Source organism: Pyrgilauda ruficollis, unplaced genomic scaffold (assembly GCF_017590135.1).
Source record: "Pyrgilauda ruficollis isolate IOZ18807 unplaced genomic scaffold, ASM1759013v1 scaffold3, whole genome shotgun sequence".
NCBI lineage: Eukaryota > Metazoa > Chordata > Aves > Passeriformes > Passeridae > Pyrgilauda > Pyrgilauda ruficollis.
In genome coordinates, this window is record NW_024524377.1 from 18,106,581 (window position 1) to 18,128,350 (window position 21,770).

The 21,770-nt window shown below is 36.2% G+C and overlaps 1 protein-coding gene across 1 annotated transcript in view; it reads right to left on the bottom strand.

Annotated features, from left to right (window-relative positions):
* SLC25A12 (solute carrier family 25 member 12) overlaps nt 1-21,770 on the bottom strand; it is a 44,847-nt gene that overhangs the window by 13,111 nt on the left and 9,966 nt on the right. Inside the window, exons 5-13 of the mRNA XM_041473102.1 lie at nt 13,462-13,601; nt 10,874-11,020; nt 9,632-9,770; nt 8,316-8,409; nt 7,658-7,742; nt 4,290-4,374; nt 3,673-3,831; nt 915-967; nt 642-722 (exon numbers count right to left, since the gene is read on the bottom strand). Of these exons, the coding sequence (XP_041329036.1) occupies nt 642-722; nt 915-967; nt 3,673-3,831; nt 4,290-4,374; nt 7,658-7,742; nt 8,316-8,409; nt 9,632-9,770; nt 10,874-11,020; nt 13,462-13,601 (983 nt within the window). The remainder of the gene's footprint in view (nt 1-641; nt 723-914; nt 968-3,672; nt 3,832-4,289; nt 4,375-7,657; nt 7,743-8,315; nt 8,410-9,631; nt 9,771-10,873; nt 11,021-13,461; nt 13,602-21,770) is intronic.

Sequence of the window (21,770 nt, forward strand, 5' to 3'; positions counted from 1 at the left end):
TTTTTTAACTGTATTTGGATGAGGGATGTAATTAGCATCTGGAGTAACATAGCTGCATTTTATACAGTCATTTAAACAGACAATTCACTTATACATGTTACATGAAATGTAAGGATGCATTGTTCATTTTTCCCATCTTTTCACGACAGTAAAAATTTCACATACAGCAAGTTGAAGACTGCATTTGTTTTCCTTCTTAAAATCTTCAGCAAGAATTAGATTTCCTTAAACCATTCTCGACATCTTCATCCCTCCCCTGAAAGAAACTTAATCACGCCTATAATCCATTCTCAAGGACTACCTGTATCTTCCCAAACTAATGATGATTGGCAGCAGTAGAACATATGGAAAGGGAAAATAGAGCACCCTCTTCTTCGGCCCTTGTGAATGAAACCACTGCTGAAACTGAAAGTTATAAACTGGGCCAAAACAAGTTGCTCAAGCACATAGTTCCAAGATAACTTAATTCAGAAGCATGCTAAGCTTTCCAAACAGAAGAAGTACTTGTTTTAGTTCTGCGACTGGGAGAAAAAAGAGCACTCCTGCTCAAATCAACAAAGCACACCCATTAACTGTCATTCCAACTATTCTGGGCATAACTGAGAATCAATTTCTCCTAGGAACACAGGACAGATACTTACACAGCCTCCAGCAAGGATTTCTGCAGGCAATGGAATGGAACCATCTTTCTTGGTAAATTTGTCTCTGACAAAGTCATTAACCTAATAAAGATACAATATATTACACACTATTTTATTTTTCTTCCTTATTAATATATATCAAGTAAATTTGTAGCCATATATGTTAGAATGCTTCTAAGTGGTCATCTCTCACACATTTTAGGAAATAAATCCTGTGCATGTTAACAAACAAAAGGATGCCAGGGAGGAAAGAAAAAAAAAAAAGATACGTACAGTGAGCTTAATAGCCTTTTCTGGAGCAACACCTATCAGCTGTGGTAACAAGCCTATAGAAACAAAGACATCATAAGGCAACATTATCTTCCTAATAGAGAAAATAGTATTTTATCAGTGCTGTACAGAAATGCCTTTCTGCACAGGGAATATCCTTTAAGGTGGGCAGCATTTAAGTATGGGATGCTGCTAGAGCACTGCATATTGATACCAGTATAATTATATATTACAATTTCTGTTGAAAATTATAATGAAATGTGTGACCAGATCTGCCTTCCTCGACTAAGTCAAGCCTGATGCTGCTGCTGTACAGATGGAAAAAAGGTTTAAGGATCAAACATAAACCTTGGATATGTCTAGTACATAAGAGTTTGTTTGATTTTTTTAGCCCCTTAGCATCATTTTCCCATAAAGCTCGCAATCAGTTTTTAAAATGGGATAGTAATTGTGAGATAGACATATGACTGTGATAAATTACACTCACTTCTACTTGACTCACTAACCTGAGTTTTCTGAAGACTCAAGTCAACTAAGGGTAAGAAGGATTTTTCTCTTGTTCAGTTCAACATGCTAGCATGAACTTCTTTAAACCCTATAACTAATGAGCGTTTTTTAATCTTACTAAGAGGAAGGATTAGTGGACAGAAACTGATTTTGGCAAGACCCATGGTCCTGGAAAACAGCTACTATGAAAATGAACTGTCATTTGAAAAACACACGTGCACTTTTCTGAGAACTAATAGGTTTAAGAAAAAAATCAGTAGATGGCAGTCTTAACTTCCAAACATAACACATTATAGCAGCACCTCTTATTTTTAAGCCCATTTTCTCCATGGTCGTTTTGGCACAGGTATAGAGCATAAAACTTAAAAGAAAGTTGTTTTTATTGGATATGGTCACTTCCTAATGTTATTCCATGGTTATGGAATATCATTTTGTCAAAAGTGTTTGCTAGTTAACCAACAAAAAAACCCCACCGCAACAAAACTGCATCAATGCCACTTTCCATTATTTGTTAAGTACAGAAAAATCATAGCTAAAAATGGTAAATGTTCAAAATTCCCAGAAGTACTCATTCTGCAGAATTTTTTTACTATTTCCCAAAAAGGAAGCTCAGAACAAAGGTGCTTTAATAGAAAGTTAATATATGCAGTGTAGTGTGTTCTTCCAACACAGTACTTTCTGTGCGATTTACAGACTTACTATGCCGAGGAAAGGTAGCTATTAAACACAAAGAAAGGTTGACAGTAACAAAAAGAAATGGTGCCCTCCCAGCCTGAATATCCAATCTATGATGAAAAGACAATCCAGTTCTGCAATGCCTATACTTAAAAAAAAACAAAACCACCAGACAAAACACCGCAAGACAATCCCCCCACTTCCTTTTTTGCTGCAGCTGCACTCACTGAGCATACACATTTGGTGTGCCAGAGAACCTGGGACACGGCAGGGGCTAGTAAGGGACCTGAGAAGAGACTTTATTAATTCTGAAGTTCCATGCCAAGACTCAAAAGTGTCCTTATTTTCGTGACCAAAAATCGTAAGTTTTTCTTTAGAATTATAACATTTCCAGTTTGTGTTCAGTTCTATTTTATGAATTGCAGGAAACAACGACATTGTACCACTATATTAAGGTATAGATGTATTGTTACATTGCAATGCAATTAGGATAACCCAGCTCAGGAATATAAGAACCCAGTAACAGACACACAGTAAACTCCGTAAGTGTTTCTGCCGTTTAGTTTAACATACTTCCAACAGACCATCAAAATTTCCAAGTCCAAATCTTAGCAACATACTGACCATTAACTGTAGCAGTGTCAAAACAACATTAACTTCTTATCCTAAACAATCTTAAAAACAATTATTAAACAGGCTATTAAAAACTTTAGCAAACTGATATCCTTTCAAAGAAGAATATTTTTTCCAATTATAAAACACTGATTTTAACTCATCAGTGGAATCATCCTTGATTTCAAAGTGCTTGAGGTAAGGTCGGAAATAAAAATAAAATAAGTTATTTTAAATGCTGCTGTGCAAAAATAGCAGGGTGGGGGGGCAAGAGAAAGAAAACAGTACTGTAGAACAGCAAGTCACTTACAAAGTGATTAAAACTCAGCCTAATTGATAAAAAGCTGAATTCTTAACCTGTATCTTAGAGGTTTATTCTTTTTCAAAATTACAATTTTCTGAGTTTCACTGATGATATTTTAAAGTAAAACTGAGCAACATAATTCAACAGAAGAATGCAACTTCTATTCACAAGAAAAAATTATAAAACAAGTCCGACTACCTGCAAAAGTATAAGGCATAAGATCTTGCATCCAGTTTACAGATACATTTCCAAGTTATTGCCTTTTGTCTCTTAACAAAGAAGATTTGCGGCAAAACCAATCTTTATTCCTCAGATGCTAATTTGCTCCTGCCAGCAAAAGTTGCAATCCTCAATTTGCGAGATCCCAATTATATCCTCAACACTTACACCCCAAAAATTAGGTCTTTAAGTTACTTAAGCAGCAAGGAGCAAATCACTAACAACAACAAGAAAAAGCCCAGTTTTTCCCAGCAATTGTTTATGATGAAGGGTATGCAATGGAAAAAAAAATACTGAGCTCAGAAATGAAAGCAAAATTAGACATGATATCAAGTATTCTGATTTTCCCTTAGGAAACTAGCTGATGAGGTATTAAAATGAAAAAAAAGGGGGACAGAAAATTACTGACTTGATATATATATATTTTTTTTTAAATTCACTTACCTCTGTAAAGACCAAAAAAGCCTTCAAAACGCAAAACCTTTTTAAAGCAGTCAAAGCTGTTTTTATACATCAACTCTCCTACGACTGAGCCTGTGGTGCGCTGATTCTGCATACGAGTTTTCACCAGGTCTATGGGATACACTGCAGTAGCACCAACAGCTGTAAGAAAGCACCTGCAGTATTATTTCTGCAACATGATTGTTGGTGTAGTATGTAATTATTGTGATGATCTTCTACAGCATTTATTTAAACACAAAGAATACATAAGCTGGTAAGACCTCTGGTATGTTGGAGGTAAAAAAGAACAATAATGAAAGTCTAGGAAAAGTCTCAAGGAGAATGGATTACACTGTTACATAAGGTGTGCAGAATGAAGAACGCCTATCTGAATTACCACTAAGGAAACTTGTTACTGGTGCAGTTTCAAAGGACTATGGAGGGGTTCTAGAATCCAAGTGATAAGGAAAGAAAGGGAATAGCACAACCAAAATGATTCCAACATCTGATTTTACACATGTATAACCATGACATCCACCTTAGAGATGACATCACGTAGGCTGGCAGAACAGTGTTAAAGTACCCCAAGCTTGGAAACAGAAAGCAGAAATATTACTCACCTCCAGCAACTGAGCCTAAAGTGAACCTGTAAGCTGACTCAGCTATCTGGAGCCAAATAGGTCTGCCTAATTCTCCAAAAGATTGCTGTGTGAGGGGAAAAGAAATGAAAAAAAGCTTGAAAATCTGCACAGGAAAACAGGTATCTGTGAATTGCTTTTACAATGGTACAGAAAGAATCTGATAAAAATTAGTAGCTTTATGTTCAGGAGGAAGAAGAAAAAGCAATTAGTAGATCATGTCTTATTGTGCCTAATGGATGAAGCACATTGTCCAAATACTTGTTCTAGAAAATATTCCTTACATATTCCTAGTTGTGCAAACCAGTACACCAGTATAATCAGAACAATGATGCTCAAGAAAAAGAAGACACAAACTCTAAACAACTTTGATATTTTCTATTCTGTTGCTTTTGAATTTGTAAGGCATAGAACTCCCTTTTGACTGAAATAAAATTCAGTATTTCAAAAGGAATTCACAGAATATCTCACAGACAAGCTCTATCAGCAGAGGACATATTTTAAGATTACATATCCATTAATGTGTAGCACAAGCATGAGATTTCATGTCTTCAAAACAGAAGACAAGACTTTTCCATACAGTTGCTAATTTACAGAGCAATGCTGACCTCAATCTTTCCAATTACATACACTATTATAAATGTGTTAAGTATTCTAAATAATACAGTCTGCACAGAAAATATCTGCAGAGACTCACAATTATGTTATTAAATGGCTATTAGAAACAAGGTAACTGATGTTCACAAACTTGCACTATAAAATATGTAAGATGGGCCGAAGTTTCATCCAAACATAAATAAGACAATTAGAGAAGAATTGGTATTATGCAGTATAACTTGTTTGGGCTATCTAAGGGGCCAAGATATTAACTGTTAAATTCCATAGTAAAGCAGATACTGAAGTCCACTTTCCAAACACAGATCTGGTTTTCCTAAAAGTAGCCTGTACTGTTAGCAGATGTACTTCTGCCAGGACAGCTGGAATGTCCAGACCCCAGACAGATGCATATTAGGAATTTTCACAGAGATTACCACACACACACTTCTCAGCTCCCTCTCCAGGGCTACCCAGCCAAGGAGCTCAGCTCACTGAAGCACCACAGAAGGACAGTGCCTGCCTCAGCACAAGCTGCTCTGGGCTGGTGTGACACTGGATGTGCAAAAACCTGCCCACACTGCACAAGTGTTACACGGGATACACACAACACAGCACAGAAGCCCATGAGCTCAAGATGAGATCATTACCTGTACAAAAACATGGATTATATTTGATACCCTTTTTCCACAGAATAAAAAGGTACAGCTAAAACCACTTCCCTTCACAAGACACTTTCCTCCCCCACAATATAGCTTAACACAGAAGAATAGAGAAATTCTAGGTAGCACCAAAATTACACACTGAACATGCAGACCAGCATAAAAAAAGCATCAATCAAATGTACTGCCTTTACAAGCAACAGAAGCAATAAATCCAAAGAATATCCTCATTATTGTAAAACCACTATGCTTTCCTATTAAAAAAAAAAAAAAAAAACACACACAAAACCCCCAAAGGATAATAAAACCAAAATAACCACAAAAATAAATTATAAAATTCAGATATATTTCTTTTGATTCACGTAAATAAAAGACACATGCAATAATATACCCCAAAAAGCTTTAGAAGCAGAACTAGTTCTTCATTCCACTGAAATTTTCTCCTAGCTTAGCACACCTGCTGCCTTTCAGCTGGTTTAAGATTATTCTTTTTTCTCGAAGCTTCACACTGTTCTCATCAAAATCCAATCATTGCATTTAGACATTAATCTTAGTGAATGCATCACTGAATGTTAAAAATCAAATTCTTTCTGAAGGAAATGTCACTTTTATATTATTAAATAAGTGTTCACAAAGTTTTCAGTTTACTTGTGTGTTCAGATGGATATGTAAATGAATGTAATTAATGCTATAGCTTTCAAATCATGAATATTTATAAAGAGAAAATTACTGTAGCTGTCATCCCCATAGGATATTCAGCTGCTAAGCTTTAAAAAATCTTACACAATGAAAAAAATTGACAATAAAGTAAACATGGTTGAAAGCAGGCTAATTTTCATTTCTACTAAATCTGTACAGAGTGATTTTATGTAAAAATTTAGATTTTTCTTTACAAAGGGATTTTTAAATCATATAAAACTGATTACAGAATTGGTTTCATTTCCCAGGGACAGCTGGACCACACTGAGATGATATCTGCTCTTCATGAACTGATATCTTTCATTTTGTCAATAGACTTTATTCACTGTTCACTTAGAATAAGATCTAATAAAAGACTATTCCTAATAAACTAAAAAAAAAAAAAAATTATTTTGCTTTCTGGTGTCTGGTTTTAACACACAATGTAGAATAAGATGAAAATATAATGTACTACTTCAAGAGTATGAAAAGAGTGTATTCTGTTCTAGTGATGAGGGAGCTCACTTTTACCAGCGAGCTCATTTTGAAAGAGTGCCAAGCTACAAAGGTAGTTCTGGAGAGTGAAGTCAGTCAGTATTTTGTCCACTCAGAGAGGTGAGTAGGAAGAACACATTTATAAACTTTACGTTTAATATTCATATTTTTTACTACCTGTATTGAGTTTGTGTGGCAAAGCTGGGGGTGGGGGATACAAGGGTGGCTTTGTGAGAAGCTGCCAGAAGCCTCCCTCATGTCTGACAGAGCCAACACACACCGCTGGCCAAGGCCAAGTCCATCAGTGGCAGTGGCAGCACCTCTGGGATAATGTATTTAAGAAGGGGGAACAAACCCTGTGCAATGGCAGCTGGTAAGAGGAGTGAGAACATATGAGAGAAACAAAGGTCAGGGAAGGAGCGGGAGGAGCTGCTCCTGGCGCTGGAGCAGAGATTCCCCTGCAGACCCTGTAGGACCCCACACAGGAACAGGTGGATGCATCCCAAGGAGGTTGCAACTGCATGGAGGACCCATGTGAATGTACTCCTGAAAGACTGCACCACGTGGAAGAGACACACCCTGCAGGAGTTTGTAAAGAACTGGACTCCACAGGAAGGACTCACGCTGGAGCAGTTCATGGAGGACTGTGCCCTGTGAAAAGGCTTTTCAGGAGTGAACAAATGGACTCAGGGTAAGGAATCCAAGCATCCATACGCACTCATATCCAAACAGGCTATGCTGACATCTCATACCTTGTCTAGAGACATACAGTATCTAACAGCCTGCCCCATTTCTATCCTTACAGCAATACACACAGCATGTTCCACTTGCCAGGAATCTGTTTAAAGTGCATTATTCTTATTTTTCATTTGCAAGTACACGTTAACATTCACTTCATTTCCATTTTTTTCTTCTACCCACCTGCCTCTGGAGCTCTGCCAGGTTATAAGGCAATGCACCTTCAGCCAGTGGTGCTATTCTCTCAATATCTGCCAAAGTTAAGCGCCTTTACACAAGGCAGAGAAAAGCAAACAATGGTTAGATAAAGCACCAAACATATTAAGTACAGTATTCCTGGCCACACCCCACAAACTACACCTGAGTTTAAAAAAAGACACTTGTCATATCTTAATGCAGACCGAAGAAGTCTGCTACACTGCATTAAAGAATACTTGGAGAGGAAGGGAACATGGATTACTTAGAAGGAAGTTCTTCACTACTAGTAATAAGGAATATAATACACAAATGAAAGCATTTATAGCTATTTCTACATAAGATTTTGCACGCATTAAAGATCCACGTCAAACATCAACCAATGCAAAGTGCACTTGTAGCCTTTTGGGAGTACTGTGTTTTGCTACTTCATATGTATATCTATAATACAATTAATAATTGTGCTTGACATACACAACTCACTTACAAAACCCATGGACACAACAAAATCAGTTTACATTGAACAAATGACTGTAACAAAAGAGAACAAGACACAAAACTTTTTAAAATTAGGACAAAAACAAGAGGTCACACAAAACCCACAAAAATTATGATTGCAAAATGATAAAATTCATGATTATGTTACCCAGTAACACTGTATAAGTCTGTAAGTTGGTAGAGAATATCTATTTCCAGTGGTGTAATTTGTCCAAAGTGGATTGCAGAGTGTGTAAATTCCTCTGGATTTAAAAGGGAAAGAGAAATACAACGTTTATGTTATTTGTCAAATTTCCTCTCTGAATCCTTTCAAATAACTTTAACATCATAAAAACTAAGTCTATCACCAAGTAACAAAATCTATAATGCAAAGGGAAAAGGTATCTTTAGGAGAACATCTATCCCGAAACAGGCCTTCCCAACACAGAGTCTGACTCCACAACTCTGATTTATGGTAAATATTCACCAAAGACAAATAATTAGCAAGCTTAATAAAATTAAATTAGCTTGCTCAAATTAGCAAGCTTAATAAAATGACACCCACAATTTGTGATTCTTGCTTCTGAACTTCTGCAAAACAGGACATAACAGAAAAATGGTCCATTATTCACAGCTTTAAGGGCAACTGACTCATCTATTGCCATCATGTCCAGTCTTCTTCCTCTCAGAGCTGACTGACTCCAAGCTTAGATATTCATCTGGCCAAATTACACAACATGTTTATGACATAATTGGAAAGTTGTAGTTAACAAGTCTAAGCAGTGAAAACACAGCAGCCTTTTCTCTCAGTACAAATCCAAGCAAGATGTATTTATGCATCTGTACCAAAACACATTGCTAGGCAATTTGTTAGGACAATTTGGAGGATGAGCAGGCCTTTTATTCTTTCCTTTAGGGAAAAATATGCAGAGCATATGAATATAAGCTAAACAAAGAAGAAGAAAAATAATAAAAAAAACTTGGCATGCTTTTTACGACACAATGGTTTGGCTGGTCCCATCCAGAGAGGTAGTAAAACTGGTGATAAAATCTGTCATGAAATGGCTACAAAAGCACTCTGCTACAAGACTGAAATACGGCAACCTTTCACATGCACAGGGATTTGTATGTACTAACTGGCATAATCTATATATAAAACCACTCCAATTTTCAAACTTAACCCATTCCACCACATTCCCTAGGAACTTCCTACCTCTAAGCACCAATGCATCTCTTTCAAGGATCTGTAAAAACCTCAGTATTATACTGACTTGCAGTTACTCATTCAAACAATAACTCCTCCCAGAATCTTCTCTTCAATGAGCTAACTGAAAATACTTACTAACCTGTGAGGATGAAAATCACCCACAGCTAAAAAAACACTTTCCCAGTGGCCATAAACTGACTTCTGACTCACCTTAACCCCTGTGCATCACAAAATGGACAGAATTAAAAAAGTAATAAACTGTAGGAAATGTATCTTACCTTTTGTGACTTCAACATCTCTTCTTGTACCTGCTATATTACTGTATATCTTCCTTACAAGATCCATGTTATTCAAAAGGGCATTAAATGCATTGAAAAAGGAGAAGCTGACCTGATGTGATACAGTTCCACCAGCTACCTTTAAAAATTAAATGAAAACAGTTATTAAGTGCCTTACACACTTTTACAACATCTTATTACAATTACAGAAACACTCATTTGAGCAAATTATGAGAGAATTAGAGATATCTTTCTATTCCTGTAATTTTAAGATATTTTTAAATAGAAACATGAGGGGAGAATTATTAAACAGGATACTATTTTTGTGGTAAAGATTAAACACTAGGAAACAATTAGGAAATAATCATACAAGTAGGTTATTGTTGAAGTTATCTGACAGACACATTAAAAGTGCCAGCAAGTAATCTTCTGAAAGAGAAATGCATGCAAATGCAAATGACTTTAGATAAAGGCACTAACTGATTTGTTGCATCACATACATCAATGACCATTTACTTCTAAGTCTAAAGTTAGTTCTCTAAATTTTACAGAAGACAGTATGCCTTATGAGTAAGGCAAGGCAAGATTTATAGGTAAGATAGCAAGATAAATGTTATTACTTTATCTTCTATAAATTTCATTCTTATGTAATTTTCCTACTATATACTTTCAGATTATAACTTGTATGTTATTACTTTACCTACAGATCTTGCCAAACTATCAGGACTGTAACCATTCTACCTCTAGAATCTACATACTGATTTTCCAAACTCTGATCTGAAAAAGAAAAGAATGCAAGAGTATATAAAAGGACAAAATTGTAAGTAGTCTCCAGCTCCTGAGATGTCATATATTCAAATATAAAAACTGGATGCTTTTGTCCTAAATAACTTCCATTGGATTTGATGATTTTAAGGGTCTTTTCCTATATGGTTCCACAATTCTATGATTATTTCTGTACCAAGTACTTGCCCTGCTCTGGTGGAAAGTATAGTAGACTAACTCAAACTGCTTCCAATGGCACTTTAAACATGCAAACCAGACTGCCAACCTTTTCACTACTGCAGCCAAGGAATGCTGCCATGTTTCACCCTGCCCACTCTATTATGAAGCTGATAATCTCCAGCACTGAGGCAGTGAGTGATAAACAGGTAGAAGACAAAGTGGGAGAGAAGCCATTCCATCTTCAAACATTCCAGCTATTAAACACTGAATTCAAGGCACTTTTTGTTTAACACTTACTGAAACTAAATTTTCTTCCACAAATGGAGTAAGCATATGGGAGCGAATGGTAACCATGATCTCATTGAAGTCCAGCCCAGTTATCAGACCACTTTTATTTTTGTCCTTCAACGCAAAGGCTTGTCTTGCATGTTCTGACTGCAGCTCCTAGAATGAATATTCAGAGATAGCAGATTAGAAGCAGATTCTGTAACCCACTGTTCACAAAACTTTCACTAATTTCACATTCTTATGCTCCAACAGGTCTGTGCATACAGACATAGCATAACTACAGTTTAAACTTCAAGGCTAGCTCAACTAAAATAAGAAGTCTGCATACTGATTTTATCCACAGATTCATTCCTTTGTCAAAGAAAAGCCTCAATTCAACTGTAAGGAAATATGCACTTTCACTAAATGATGTAAGAAATGAACTTCACATACCCACGTCCTGCCGGCTATCTATTCCTTAATTAAATACTTAAGTGCTAGAAAAACTTCTGATACTGATCTTGAAGGCACAAAGTGAGATGATCTCTAACGTATCCAAGATGAAATATGACTGCGCTATTATATACTAACTTACTGGAAAGTACTTGAAAATAAACAGGACAGTGAAAATTATATAATATGGATTTAGATTGCCCCAAACAGCTATCTCCCATAATGTCACAAATGGTCACTCATTTCAGACAATTTAAAACTCCCATACAAACTGTAAAAACCTTCATACAAAGATCACTGTGGTAACCTAACCTCAAGATAATAATGATAGTTGTAAATTCTATGTCCAGAAAAAGTTGTTTCCTTCTATTCAAGCAAACAATAAAGCCCATTCAGCTGTCATTCAGACCTCTAGAAGCTGCTAAAAAATAAGCACGTTCTGACAGACAGTAACAAGAGGGCAAACCATCTAGCTTATATCACCTTTGCAGTAATTTCTCAACTCTCATAACCTCATGAACAACGTTTTCTAGATCAGGGAACAACAAACGTGCTCTGATTCAAGCCCCAAACCCCAGAAGACGGTGTTAGACCAAAAGAGAAAAACAATCTTATATAAAAAGAAGGGATAAAAATATCCAAATTGCGTACGTACTGAAATTACTACAACCCATACTAGCCTTCTCTACTAAGGGTTTTAATCATACCGTGACAGTAAGAGGCTACTGTATCTTACATGGCAGTATATTGGAAAAACAAACATATAACTAGAACAGACATTTATCATTCTGCTCTTGGAAGCAAGGGCAGAGGAGGGCCATAAAAATGAGAGAAGACTGGAGCACCTCCACTACGAGAAAAGGCTCAGAGCTGGGGCTGTTTGGCCTGGAGAGGAAAAGAAAACAGAAGGCTCCTGAGGGACTTTACTGCAGCCTTTCAAAACTTATGGGGGGCTTATCAGAAAGATGGTGACAGACTTTTTAGCAGGACCTGCTGTGACAGGACAAGGGGAATGATTCTAAACTAAACAGTGGTAGTAAAGCACTGGTACAGGTTGCCCAGGGAGGTAGTAGATGTTTCATCCCTAGAAACACTCAAGGTCAGATTGAACAGAGCTCTGAGCAACCTGATCTGGTTGGAGACATCCCTGCAGATTGCAGGGGGATTGGACTAGATGACCTTTAAACGTCCCTTACAACCCAAAATATTTTGTGAGGTATTTTTATCTTTGGCAATAATTACAGATTATGTCAAAGCACATCTATCACTCCTTACTTTTTAGACAATACATAAAAAACTTTTCTTGCATCAAAGGCAGCTCTAGAAGCACATAATCTATTTTACTTCACATCAACTAGACAAGCAATTTTAAGTTATAGCACAAGGTGGTCATTGTATGTTAATTTATGGAATTCAGTGCAATTATCAACAACACTGAACTTCCTTTCCATGAATTACAATGTAAATTTCTCCTAATTTGCTCTTTTTCCATCTTTTATAGATGCCGTTTTCCTTTCCCTCCTCCTAGTATAATGTTCAATTCATAATATGTTTTAACTGTAACTTTTTGGCTTAGCACAAAGTGCAGTTCAACAAGTGGAATTCTTTAAAGCCCAGCCCCTAAAGGGTAGTTCAGCAATATCACAGGAAATCAGATTTTACCTCCTGCAAGCTGGCTGCATTTAAGACCAAACTCCCAGTGTGTGTGTGGTAGCATGCATGCCCGTGAGAGAAAAAAAGTGATAAGTATTAGAATATCTATAAAAATAAAGAACTGGTACAGATCCTAAAACCTCTATAGGGGAGTTTTTGTGGTCAGTAATAACTGGCCATATTCAGAATGCTACCTTTCTCTAGGAGAGTTTAGTTTTGCTATTAAGTAAACCCTCAACCCAGTTCAACAACAATCAATGAAACAGTTAACTTCATAAACAGTATGTTTTGTCCCATTCTTTTAAAGGATGGTATTCAAGTTACAGCACAATGAGTACACACTGCTTACAAAACCAGTATGGAGAAATAACCGTTCATCATTAGCTGTCAGGATTAGTATAAGATAAGGATTATCACTACCAGAATAAGCTCAAAATTTATAATGGTATTAGCGTATTATTAAAAGTTAAATGAATTTCAGCTCCAGATTTGGAACAAGGTTAATAACTGACCTGAAGAAACTGAGTGAACTCTGAATAGTTAAGATGCTTCTTCCTGTTATGTCCAAAATGCAGTCGAATAAACTCACAGTCCCAGTTGAACGGGATTTGAAGATGAATAAGAGTTTGTTCAAATATCTCTTTGACATTTGCTTTGGGGAGGCAAAAACAACAGGTGAGCCTTGGGGTACAGTAAATCTACAAACATTCCAGGTGGAATACAAAAAAAATTATGATTTCAGCAGCTGTTTAAGAAGTGTTTTAGCTTGTTAAAAATAATTGCTAATCAAACCTTTATAGACCTGTAAAAGAACACATTTGAGACACAAATGATACATTTTGTATTACTGCATACAACCATGGAGTGAGTGTTTTATTTAGTTTTAATTAAGAAGCAATTTCCCTCATACATGACAAATAAAAGCTATTTTGCATTCTGATATAAAAATCAATAGTGGTTCTCTGACTCTGCCAGGAGTCAAATTAAGCCCTTTATCAAGAGCACAAATACCTGCACTACAATCTCAGGCAATATTTGTCATACTAAGTATGGTTTGATTGAAACTTGATTATTACAATCACACTGTCTGAATATGGCTATTGAAGATAGGTATAAGAAATGACATCTAAAACATATCATTAAATCAGCAGAAAGCACGTTATTAGATGCTTTTGATAAGGCCTTAGCACAAAAATCAAATCCTATAAAATATAATTGGTAGTCTCAGTTATTAAAATGTTTTAAGATAAGTGAAGATAGAGATGTCCTCCTTTAAATGAAGTAAAGAAAAAACCCACCATTTCACGTGGAATTCTCCACAGGTATACTGTACAACTGAAATCTCAATGCTAAACATATTATCTGAATTCAGGCAAAAACCTCATCTGAAAAACAGCATGCATTATTCATACACAGCATTGCCATGCTGCAAAACAAGCCTGCTTTTTGTGCAGATTATCAAACACATGAACGGTATAACAGGACATCTACCCATAACACATGAACACTTTTCAAAATTTCCCTCACAGTACCTGAAATTGTTTATCAGCCTAGAATCTCTTAACAGCAAAATAAAATGTGGCACACAGTTAAACAAAATACAAAATATTCCAGCTGAGAACACACCTTTTATATGTTTAAACAGTTCTATGAGACAAAATGCAGTAAGAACCTTAATTTGGTAACTCTATCAAGATCTATTTACTTGGAAGTAAATGTATTGCTTCCTCTATACTAAATGACTACTTGATTCATTCATAGTTTCAATTCTGCAGTCTATTAGTTCTAGAGGAAATCTAGGAAACCACTACATGTTTTTATCTTTTCAGCAAGAAAAGGAAAGGAAATGTCCAGAATGCATGTCTCAAAAGAGGTATGAAGTCAAATTCCTCGGCTAGATCACCTCCTTTGCAGTTAGACTGAGATTACATATTCTCAGGGCAGACTTTGGCTAGTGATTAACCCTTACATAAAGGCCAAACACAAGAGTCAAAACCCTAAAAACTGGTTTAAACCAGTTTCCACTGCAAGGTAGGCTAAAGGACTTGTTAGGGTCAACAAGAAACCTAAAAAACTGTTCTGACCATTTCTAACTGTCTACTCATACCTACTCACCAGTACCAATGTGCAAGGTGAGGGTTAAGAAAATAAGAAAGCAAGCACTAAATCCATAGTGCTAAATTATTTTATTTTGTCATACTTCCTCTGAAAGTTCTGTTTGCAGCAGATTTATTCATCATAGTTGCAGATCAATGAATCAAGGTATGCACATTTGAGCTCCCCACTTACCACTAATTCACTGCAGCTTCTGGCCAAGCTAGAGTCTCCATGTACTACAAACACAAACAGGTCAGTGCAGCTCATTATGGAGCCTGAAAAATGGCAATGAACCGTGAACAGAGCAGAAGACAGGCAGGCTTCACTGGCTCTATTGGCTTGGCTACTAATGCACAAACAAGGTGCCAACTGGCTACTGCTTAGGTGTATGTAAACCTGACTGCTAACACACACTGAGCTCCCCCAGTGAAAACTTAGGAAAGAATGTGCTGAAACAGCCAGAAAATTTATATCTTATTTTCACTTGTTTCCCATAATTGCTTATATTAATCTTAGAGAAAGGTAAAAAAAGCCTCGTATTTTTCTTTAAAATTTTATTTTCTTATTCATCCATGTTCACTGAGACAGATTTTTCACTTGTTTTTCATGAGACTTGAGCTCCTGGTGTTCTCATAACTCTCAAGCATTTAACTGTATATTACTTAAAAAAAACAAGAATCAATTTCCTACACGCATTTTTTTCTTCATAAAAACATTTACAACTACTCATCAAAATATCTCAAGTCAAGACTCAGCATATACAAATAACAGTTAAATTCATTAATAGATTTATATTCAATACTTGAGTGTATTGATACTTGATGAATTCCAGAAATGGCTAACTAGCTTTAATAGACAGTATCCAAACCAGCTTGCTGCCTCTCTGCCTTACCCATTTCTCTTCCAGGCAATCTCTCACGCTCAGTATATTCTGCTTGTATTACAATAGTCTGGGTTTGAAGATATGCCCTAGTATATAATGCTTAATTACTTCCATATTGGCTTGGTTTATGACACTTGGGGTACAGAGGCAAAACTGGGCACTTGTTCTGAAAAACCAGAGCCACAGAATGGTTTAAGATGGAATGAACCTTAAAGATCTCCTCGTTGCAAACCCCCTGACACAGGCAGGGACACCTTCCACTAGACCAGGCTGCTCAGAACTCCATCCAACCTGACCCTGAGCACTTCTAGGAATGGGGCATCCACAATTTCTCTGGGAAACCTATGCCAGTGCCTCACCACCCCCACAGCAAAGTAACTGACCCAGTTAAACCCATGGAAACATTAAATACCATTTACCAAAGCCACCTGAGATTCCCAAACACCTCCTGTTAGGTGCTAAAACTTACTATGTCTACCCAAGAGCAGGGGTGCTTTCTTCACAACTTATCAACAATACCTTTATAATCCAATTCTGTTGACTCCTCTTTTACATTAATGGAAATAGCCATCACCACAGCTAACAACTTGTGTGATGAGAACCAGCAGCCAATCACATTGCAGAAATCATACACAATGTGATCATCACCTACACTTTCACCACTCTGAATTATCAACAAATGCCCAATCTTTGATATTTTTTTTCCACAGTAGAAGCAAAGCACTGACAACAAAGGAAACAGGCAACATTAATGTACAGATGCTGGCTTTGCTGTTTTTTTTTTTTCATCTTCCTCAGTCAAAACCTAGTAATGCTTCTAAATTAAGATAAACTATAAGTGTTTCAAATTTCCAACAGAGCTATTCTACAGGGGGCAAACAGCACATTATTTTTCAAGCCTTTCATTTTAGTAGGACATTTTACAGAATGCATTCATTGTCCCTGTAAATACATGCTGCTCATTTACTAATGTCTTCTACTCTTTGCTCACCTTTCTGTAGTGGAATTCTTTCCTACTGAGCTGATAACTTTCTTTCCAGGCTTACAGTAGTGCATTTTCCTCTCATATAGGCATACAAGTCAGCAGCCTGATGACATACTCAACTTACCATCAGCCCCAGGAACAATAAACCTACTACTCTAGTGTACTAGTACATTACCTGCAAGGCGGCACACATTCTCACAAGATTGCTTCAGAATTTCCCCACCCAATCATTTTAAACAAATTATAGATGCTTGGAGCAGCTATCTGCAGGCAGCACACACATGACTGGCTCAACTTCCATCAAACACTGTTACCTATCAGGCTCAGAAAAATGATACAAATCCCAAAGATCCTAGGCAATAATCAATTTCGTACAAGGAGGAAGAATACTTTAAATTATAAACACTACGCGGTCTCGTTGGTGGCCTATTGTGGGGATGAGCTCCATACTCCCAGTAAACCTTGCAGCAGTACCTATTATTTATTTTGACTTATCAGCTCCCTAAGAAGCAGAGTGGAAAGCTCATACAATTCTAGTGCCATCAACCTGTTAACAGAGTTTGCCATTCCTTCACACCAGTGATAAAAAGCAATCACACTTCTTAGGGACAAAAAAAATATAACAGTGTTAAGTTTCAAGCAGCAGCATAAGTATGGTAAAGATCTCTTGTTGTTTAACAGGCTTGTTTTGGGTTTCTTTAGACCTGTCTACTCAGTAATCTACTGTCCAATTTGTACATATTTCATGCCTAATGTACATAATAAATTTTAAAACTAACATGTTGCTGTTGTTCACTATTTCTGCTAACAGCATATTTTCACTTTGAAGGATAAAATAAGGAATCACAGGTCAGGGCAGAAAGACATTTTTGTAGTACCTGATGCAGGAGAAGCTTATTAAAGTAATCCAAACATAATACAATAATTACTTTAATGTGAGAAAGTTTAACTAGAAATAGTTACATTTTATATCTACTCTTATTTTAAAAGGATTACTGGTTCTACTGAAAGATGAATGACAGCCATAATAAAAAGCTGTCAATACATATAATCTTAAAATGAAGTTCCCTTTTTCGGTTCCCTCTTGTTAACCACGGCTTTGAAAAAAAAAATTAGTAGTAGTAGTAAGAGGGGTTCCCATTCTGCACTGCTCACAAGCTTTCAAAACTGTAGTTTAAGCCTGAAAAAAATATACAACATGAAACAAAAGGAAAAAACAAAGTCCTAACAGTGATGTTTCCAATGTTATCTGCATGTTAAGCAAAAGACACTTTGAAAATAGGCAACTAAAGTAGAACAGGAGGCCAAAAAAAATAGCAGCTCTGGATTATAGCACTTGATGAAAACATGGATTTTTCCCTCATATTCTCATGTCTGTAGTCATGTGATCATGAGCATTTTTCTGTTTATTTTAAAATATATTTTTAGTCTTTATGGTTGCCAGTAATATTTTTGAAAGCAGAACTTCTATGTTTCAATCCAAATCCTAGCATTTTCAACCCAGCTGCCCTTTTAGAAATGGTGAAGTAGTGAGTACTGGAAGTGATCCCTGGTCCCTGAGAAATAATGCTCGTAAGCAAAGCACGAACATGTATTCAACTCCTTTCTCTTGCTCATCTTCTTCCAGTGTTCTCAAACTCTATGTCCTGATTAAGGGAAATCTGAACTTTCTCTGATTAAAACTTGTCAAAGTAACAGACTGGGCAAAACTTCAGTATCCCTGTATACTCAGATTCTGAGACTATTACATTGATGCCTATTATCTCAGTTCATCAGTACTGTACTATTTTCACACAGTTGCATTATGAGGCATCTCATTGCCTTCCTCCCCCCAATGCCTTTGAAGAAGATGCTGTTATACTTGGCAAAACTTTGTAATTAGATTTTGAGTGCAGGATGTTTCTAAAAGCCTTAAATTCAGTTCCATAAATATTTTCCAATTATCTCCAAAATAATTCTGAATATAGAAGAATCACAAACACATTTTAGCTCTATCCTTCTATCCATACCAGCATGTGTATTTAACTGAAAAAGCATCTCTGAAACTCTCCAGTTTGTCACAGAATGGCTTTCTTTGTGGTGACTCTACAAGGAAGAACAGCTGGAAAATGCCTTGAAATTGTATATTCCAATTAAAAGTGATGCAGTCCAGATCATTGTATGGCGTGCCAGAGAGATAAATTACAAAGAATCCTTTTACTTTCAGTTAGACAACCTATTTTTTCAGAGACGTTTCGCAGATAATCACAGACTTTACCTTTTAAATGCAGTAAAGATTATCTGCTTCAACATCAGAAAAAAAATAGCTTAAGCAGATTTAATATTCAGGTTTGCTTTAACCTGAATTCAGGTCAGAAGATCTGCACAGAATAGAAACAAAAATAATACTCCTTAGTACAACAGTATTAATTTTATGGAGTGTTTTTGAATATTTCACTCATGTTAAGCAGCACAGTCAATACATCCCATAATCAAAGGAGCAAAGCGCTTGTCAGTCTTCTATGGCTACAGACGCCAACCTGAAAAAAAAATCACTCGTCTTCATCAGCTTTAGCTGTTAGCATTTAATTATTTTATGGATAATGCAGTATTGTAAGGGCTCAGCAGCAACACATTTTGCATAAAATATTCACCTAGGAAGCATTCATGAAGATGTAGGAGCACTTGGTTAGAAATACATGCTTTTTCTCTATTTCTCCATGATTAAAAACTTGTTTAAACTACACTGTCACTTGTATCAATGGGTTACTAAAACAGTCATTTTACTGCTTTTTATTCACCAACCAAGTTGACAGCAAGTCCAGTGCAGCTGAAACATGTAGAGAGTACTGAGCATGCTGTGCAGTTTGCTCAGGTAAAGTAGGTCCAGTTTCATGTTCTTGCAATGGACCTAGTTTACAAATGTTACAGAATGCCAACTACACATCTATGGCAGTCATTCATACAGGATTTCCAGATATCCAAAGCTCCTGGAAAAGTGTCCCAAAGCAGTAAGAAAATAGTACACGACATTAAAGTGATAGAAGGCTTCATGTTTCAACATATGATATGGCAGACAAAGACACTGATTAACTTAGCATACAAGTATTTCTACAAAATAGCTTCTAAAGTCTTCTTCTAAGTTCTTCTGTGACACAATTAATAGTTTCATCACCGGAGAGCTGGAAGCTAAGTATTTTAAGAGACAAGTAGCAGACTGAGGCTCAAGAAGACTGTAAAATGCTGAAGTGCTTGAAAATGGTTCAAAATCATGTCAGTAAGTAAATCCTAAACAGAAGTGAACCCAAATAGAGCAGCTTGCTTCCAAAAATAGACAGTTCTAAAATTCAAGAAGCACACTTAACTTTCCCCAGATCACTGAAAATTTGAGTAGACGAGAGTGTTTTTTGAGAACATGCTCTCTCACAGAAGGCCAGTGTTGGTTCTAGTAACTGGTCTAACAGACCCAAGTTGATTCTGTCCCTTGCTTTGGATGCACAGTGCAGAAAACCTCAGCAAATCCATGTTGCTTCTGGCAAGACTTAGTGGTTTGAGATAGCTTTGGCATCAATGCAATCATATCCACAGAGCATTTCATCTGAGCTAGAAAACCTTGACTTGTGTTTGCTGTCATAACCAAGACGGTGTACCTGCAGACTGGGTACATTACACAGTCTATAAAAGACCTGACTTGTCTGACAGCGAGTCTCACACCAATTGGCTGAACTTACTCCACTTCAGTATATTTCCAATAATTTACTAAAACCTTCAACTTTAAAACTTATGTTTCTAGAGTGTCCTGTTTTTACGAAACTAAACTCTGTGCCTTTCTGTTTATGTGGTATGAAAATGAAAGGGTGCAGGTCTCATTTATAAAACAGCCGTAAGACTGACTTGGAAACTGACTGCAGGGTCACCATATTCTGAAGATGTCACAGATCACCACTGACATTTTTCACAGTTGTATTAATATGTATGACACATGTATGAAGTAAAAGCAAGTAGCCCATGTTAAAAATGAACAAAGACAAAAAAGCAGCAGTAAATGTGGGAACCGCAGCACAAAAAATATGTACCATGTCATCTTACTAACAGAATGTTAAATACAGTAATAATTGCAATATAATTAATTTTGTAAAAAAAATCCAAGAAACCAATAGTAAATTTAAAATTCTCTCAAGAATTTCCTTTTCAAGATTTATCAGCCTTACAAAAAAATCAGCAAGGAAGATACAGAAAAAAACACCAATTTTCTGTTTTGCAATTTCTCTTGTTTGTTTTTTCTTTTAGACTTTAATTATATAAAAATAATAATTCTCAGTCTAACTAAGGAATTTGTATACAATCTGAAATGGCTTATTGCTCAATTATGGAATCAGATATTTCAAGTGTGCCCATGAGAGCTACCAAGTTCAAACCCCCATTTTGCAAGATTATCAAATAAACCATCATTAACACGGTCACACTGATTGTAGCAGTTTGTCCAATTCCTAATGACTGCATCTACAGACTTCACCTTTATTTAAATTCTAAAACATTTTCTTTTCAAGATGTTGTGCATCCGAACTGCTTAGTATCTGACTCTTCAGTTAACAATGTAATTTAACAGGCACCAGAAGTCAAACAATTTGTTTCCATAAAAAGACCTTTGCTTTGTCTTCCCAACAAGTTATAGCAATTTTCATAATAATGAAATAGTACAAACAGCAAGTGGTTACAAATCCAAGCATAGTTCGTATTTTCTTTATTGAGTGCTTTATTCTTTTGGATAGAAATAACATTTAATTCTCATTCCATTTTATTAAAATTCTTACCATTGATTTATCTAATTTTCATAAACAAAGTTTTAAAAATAAAGCCTAGTCCTCCTCCAACTG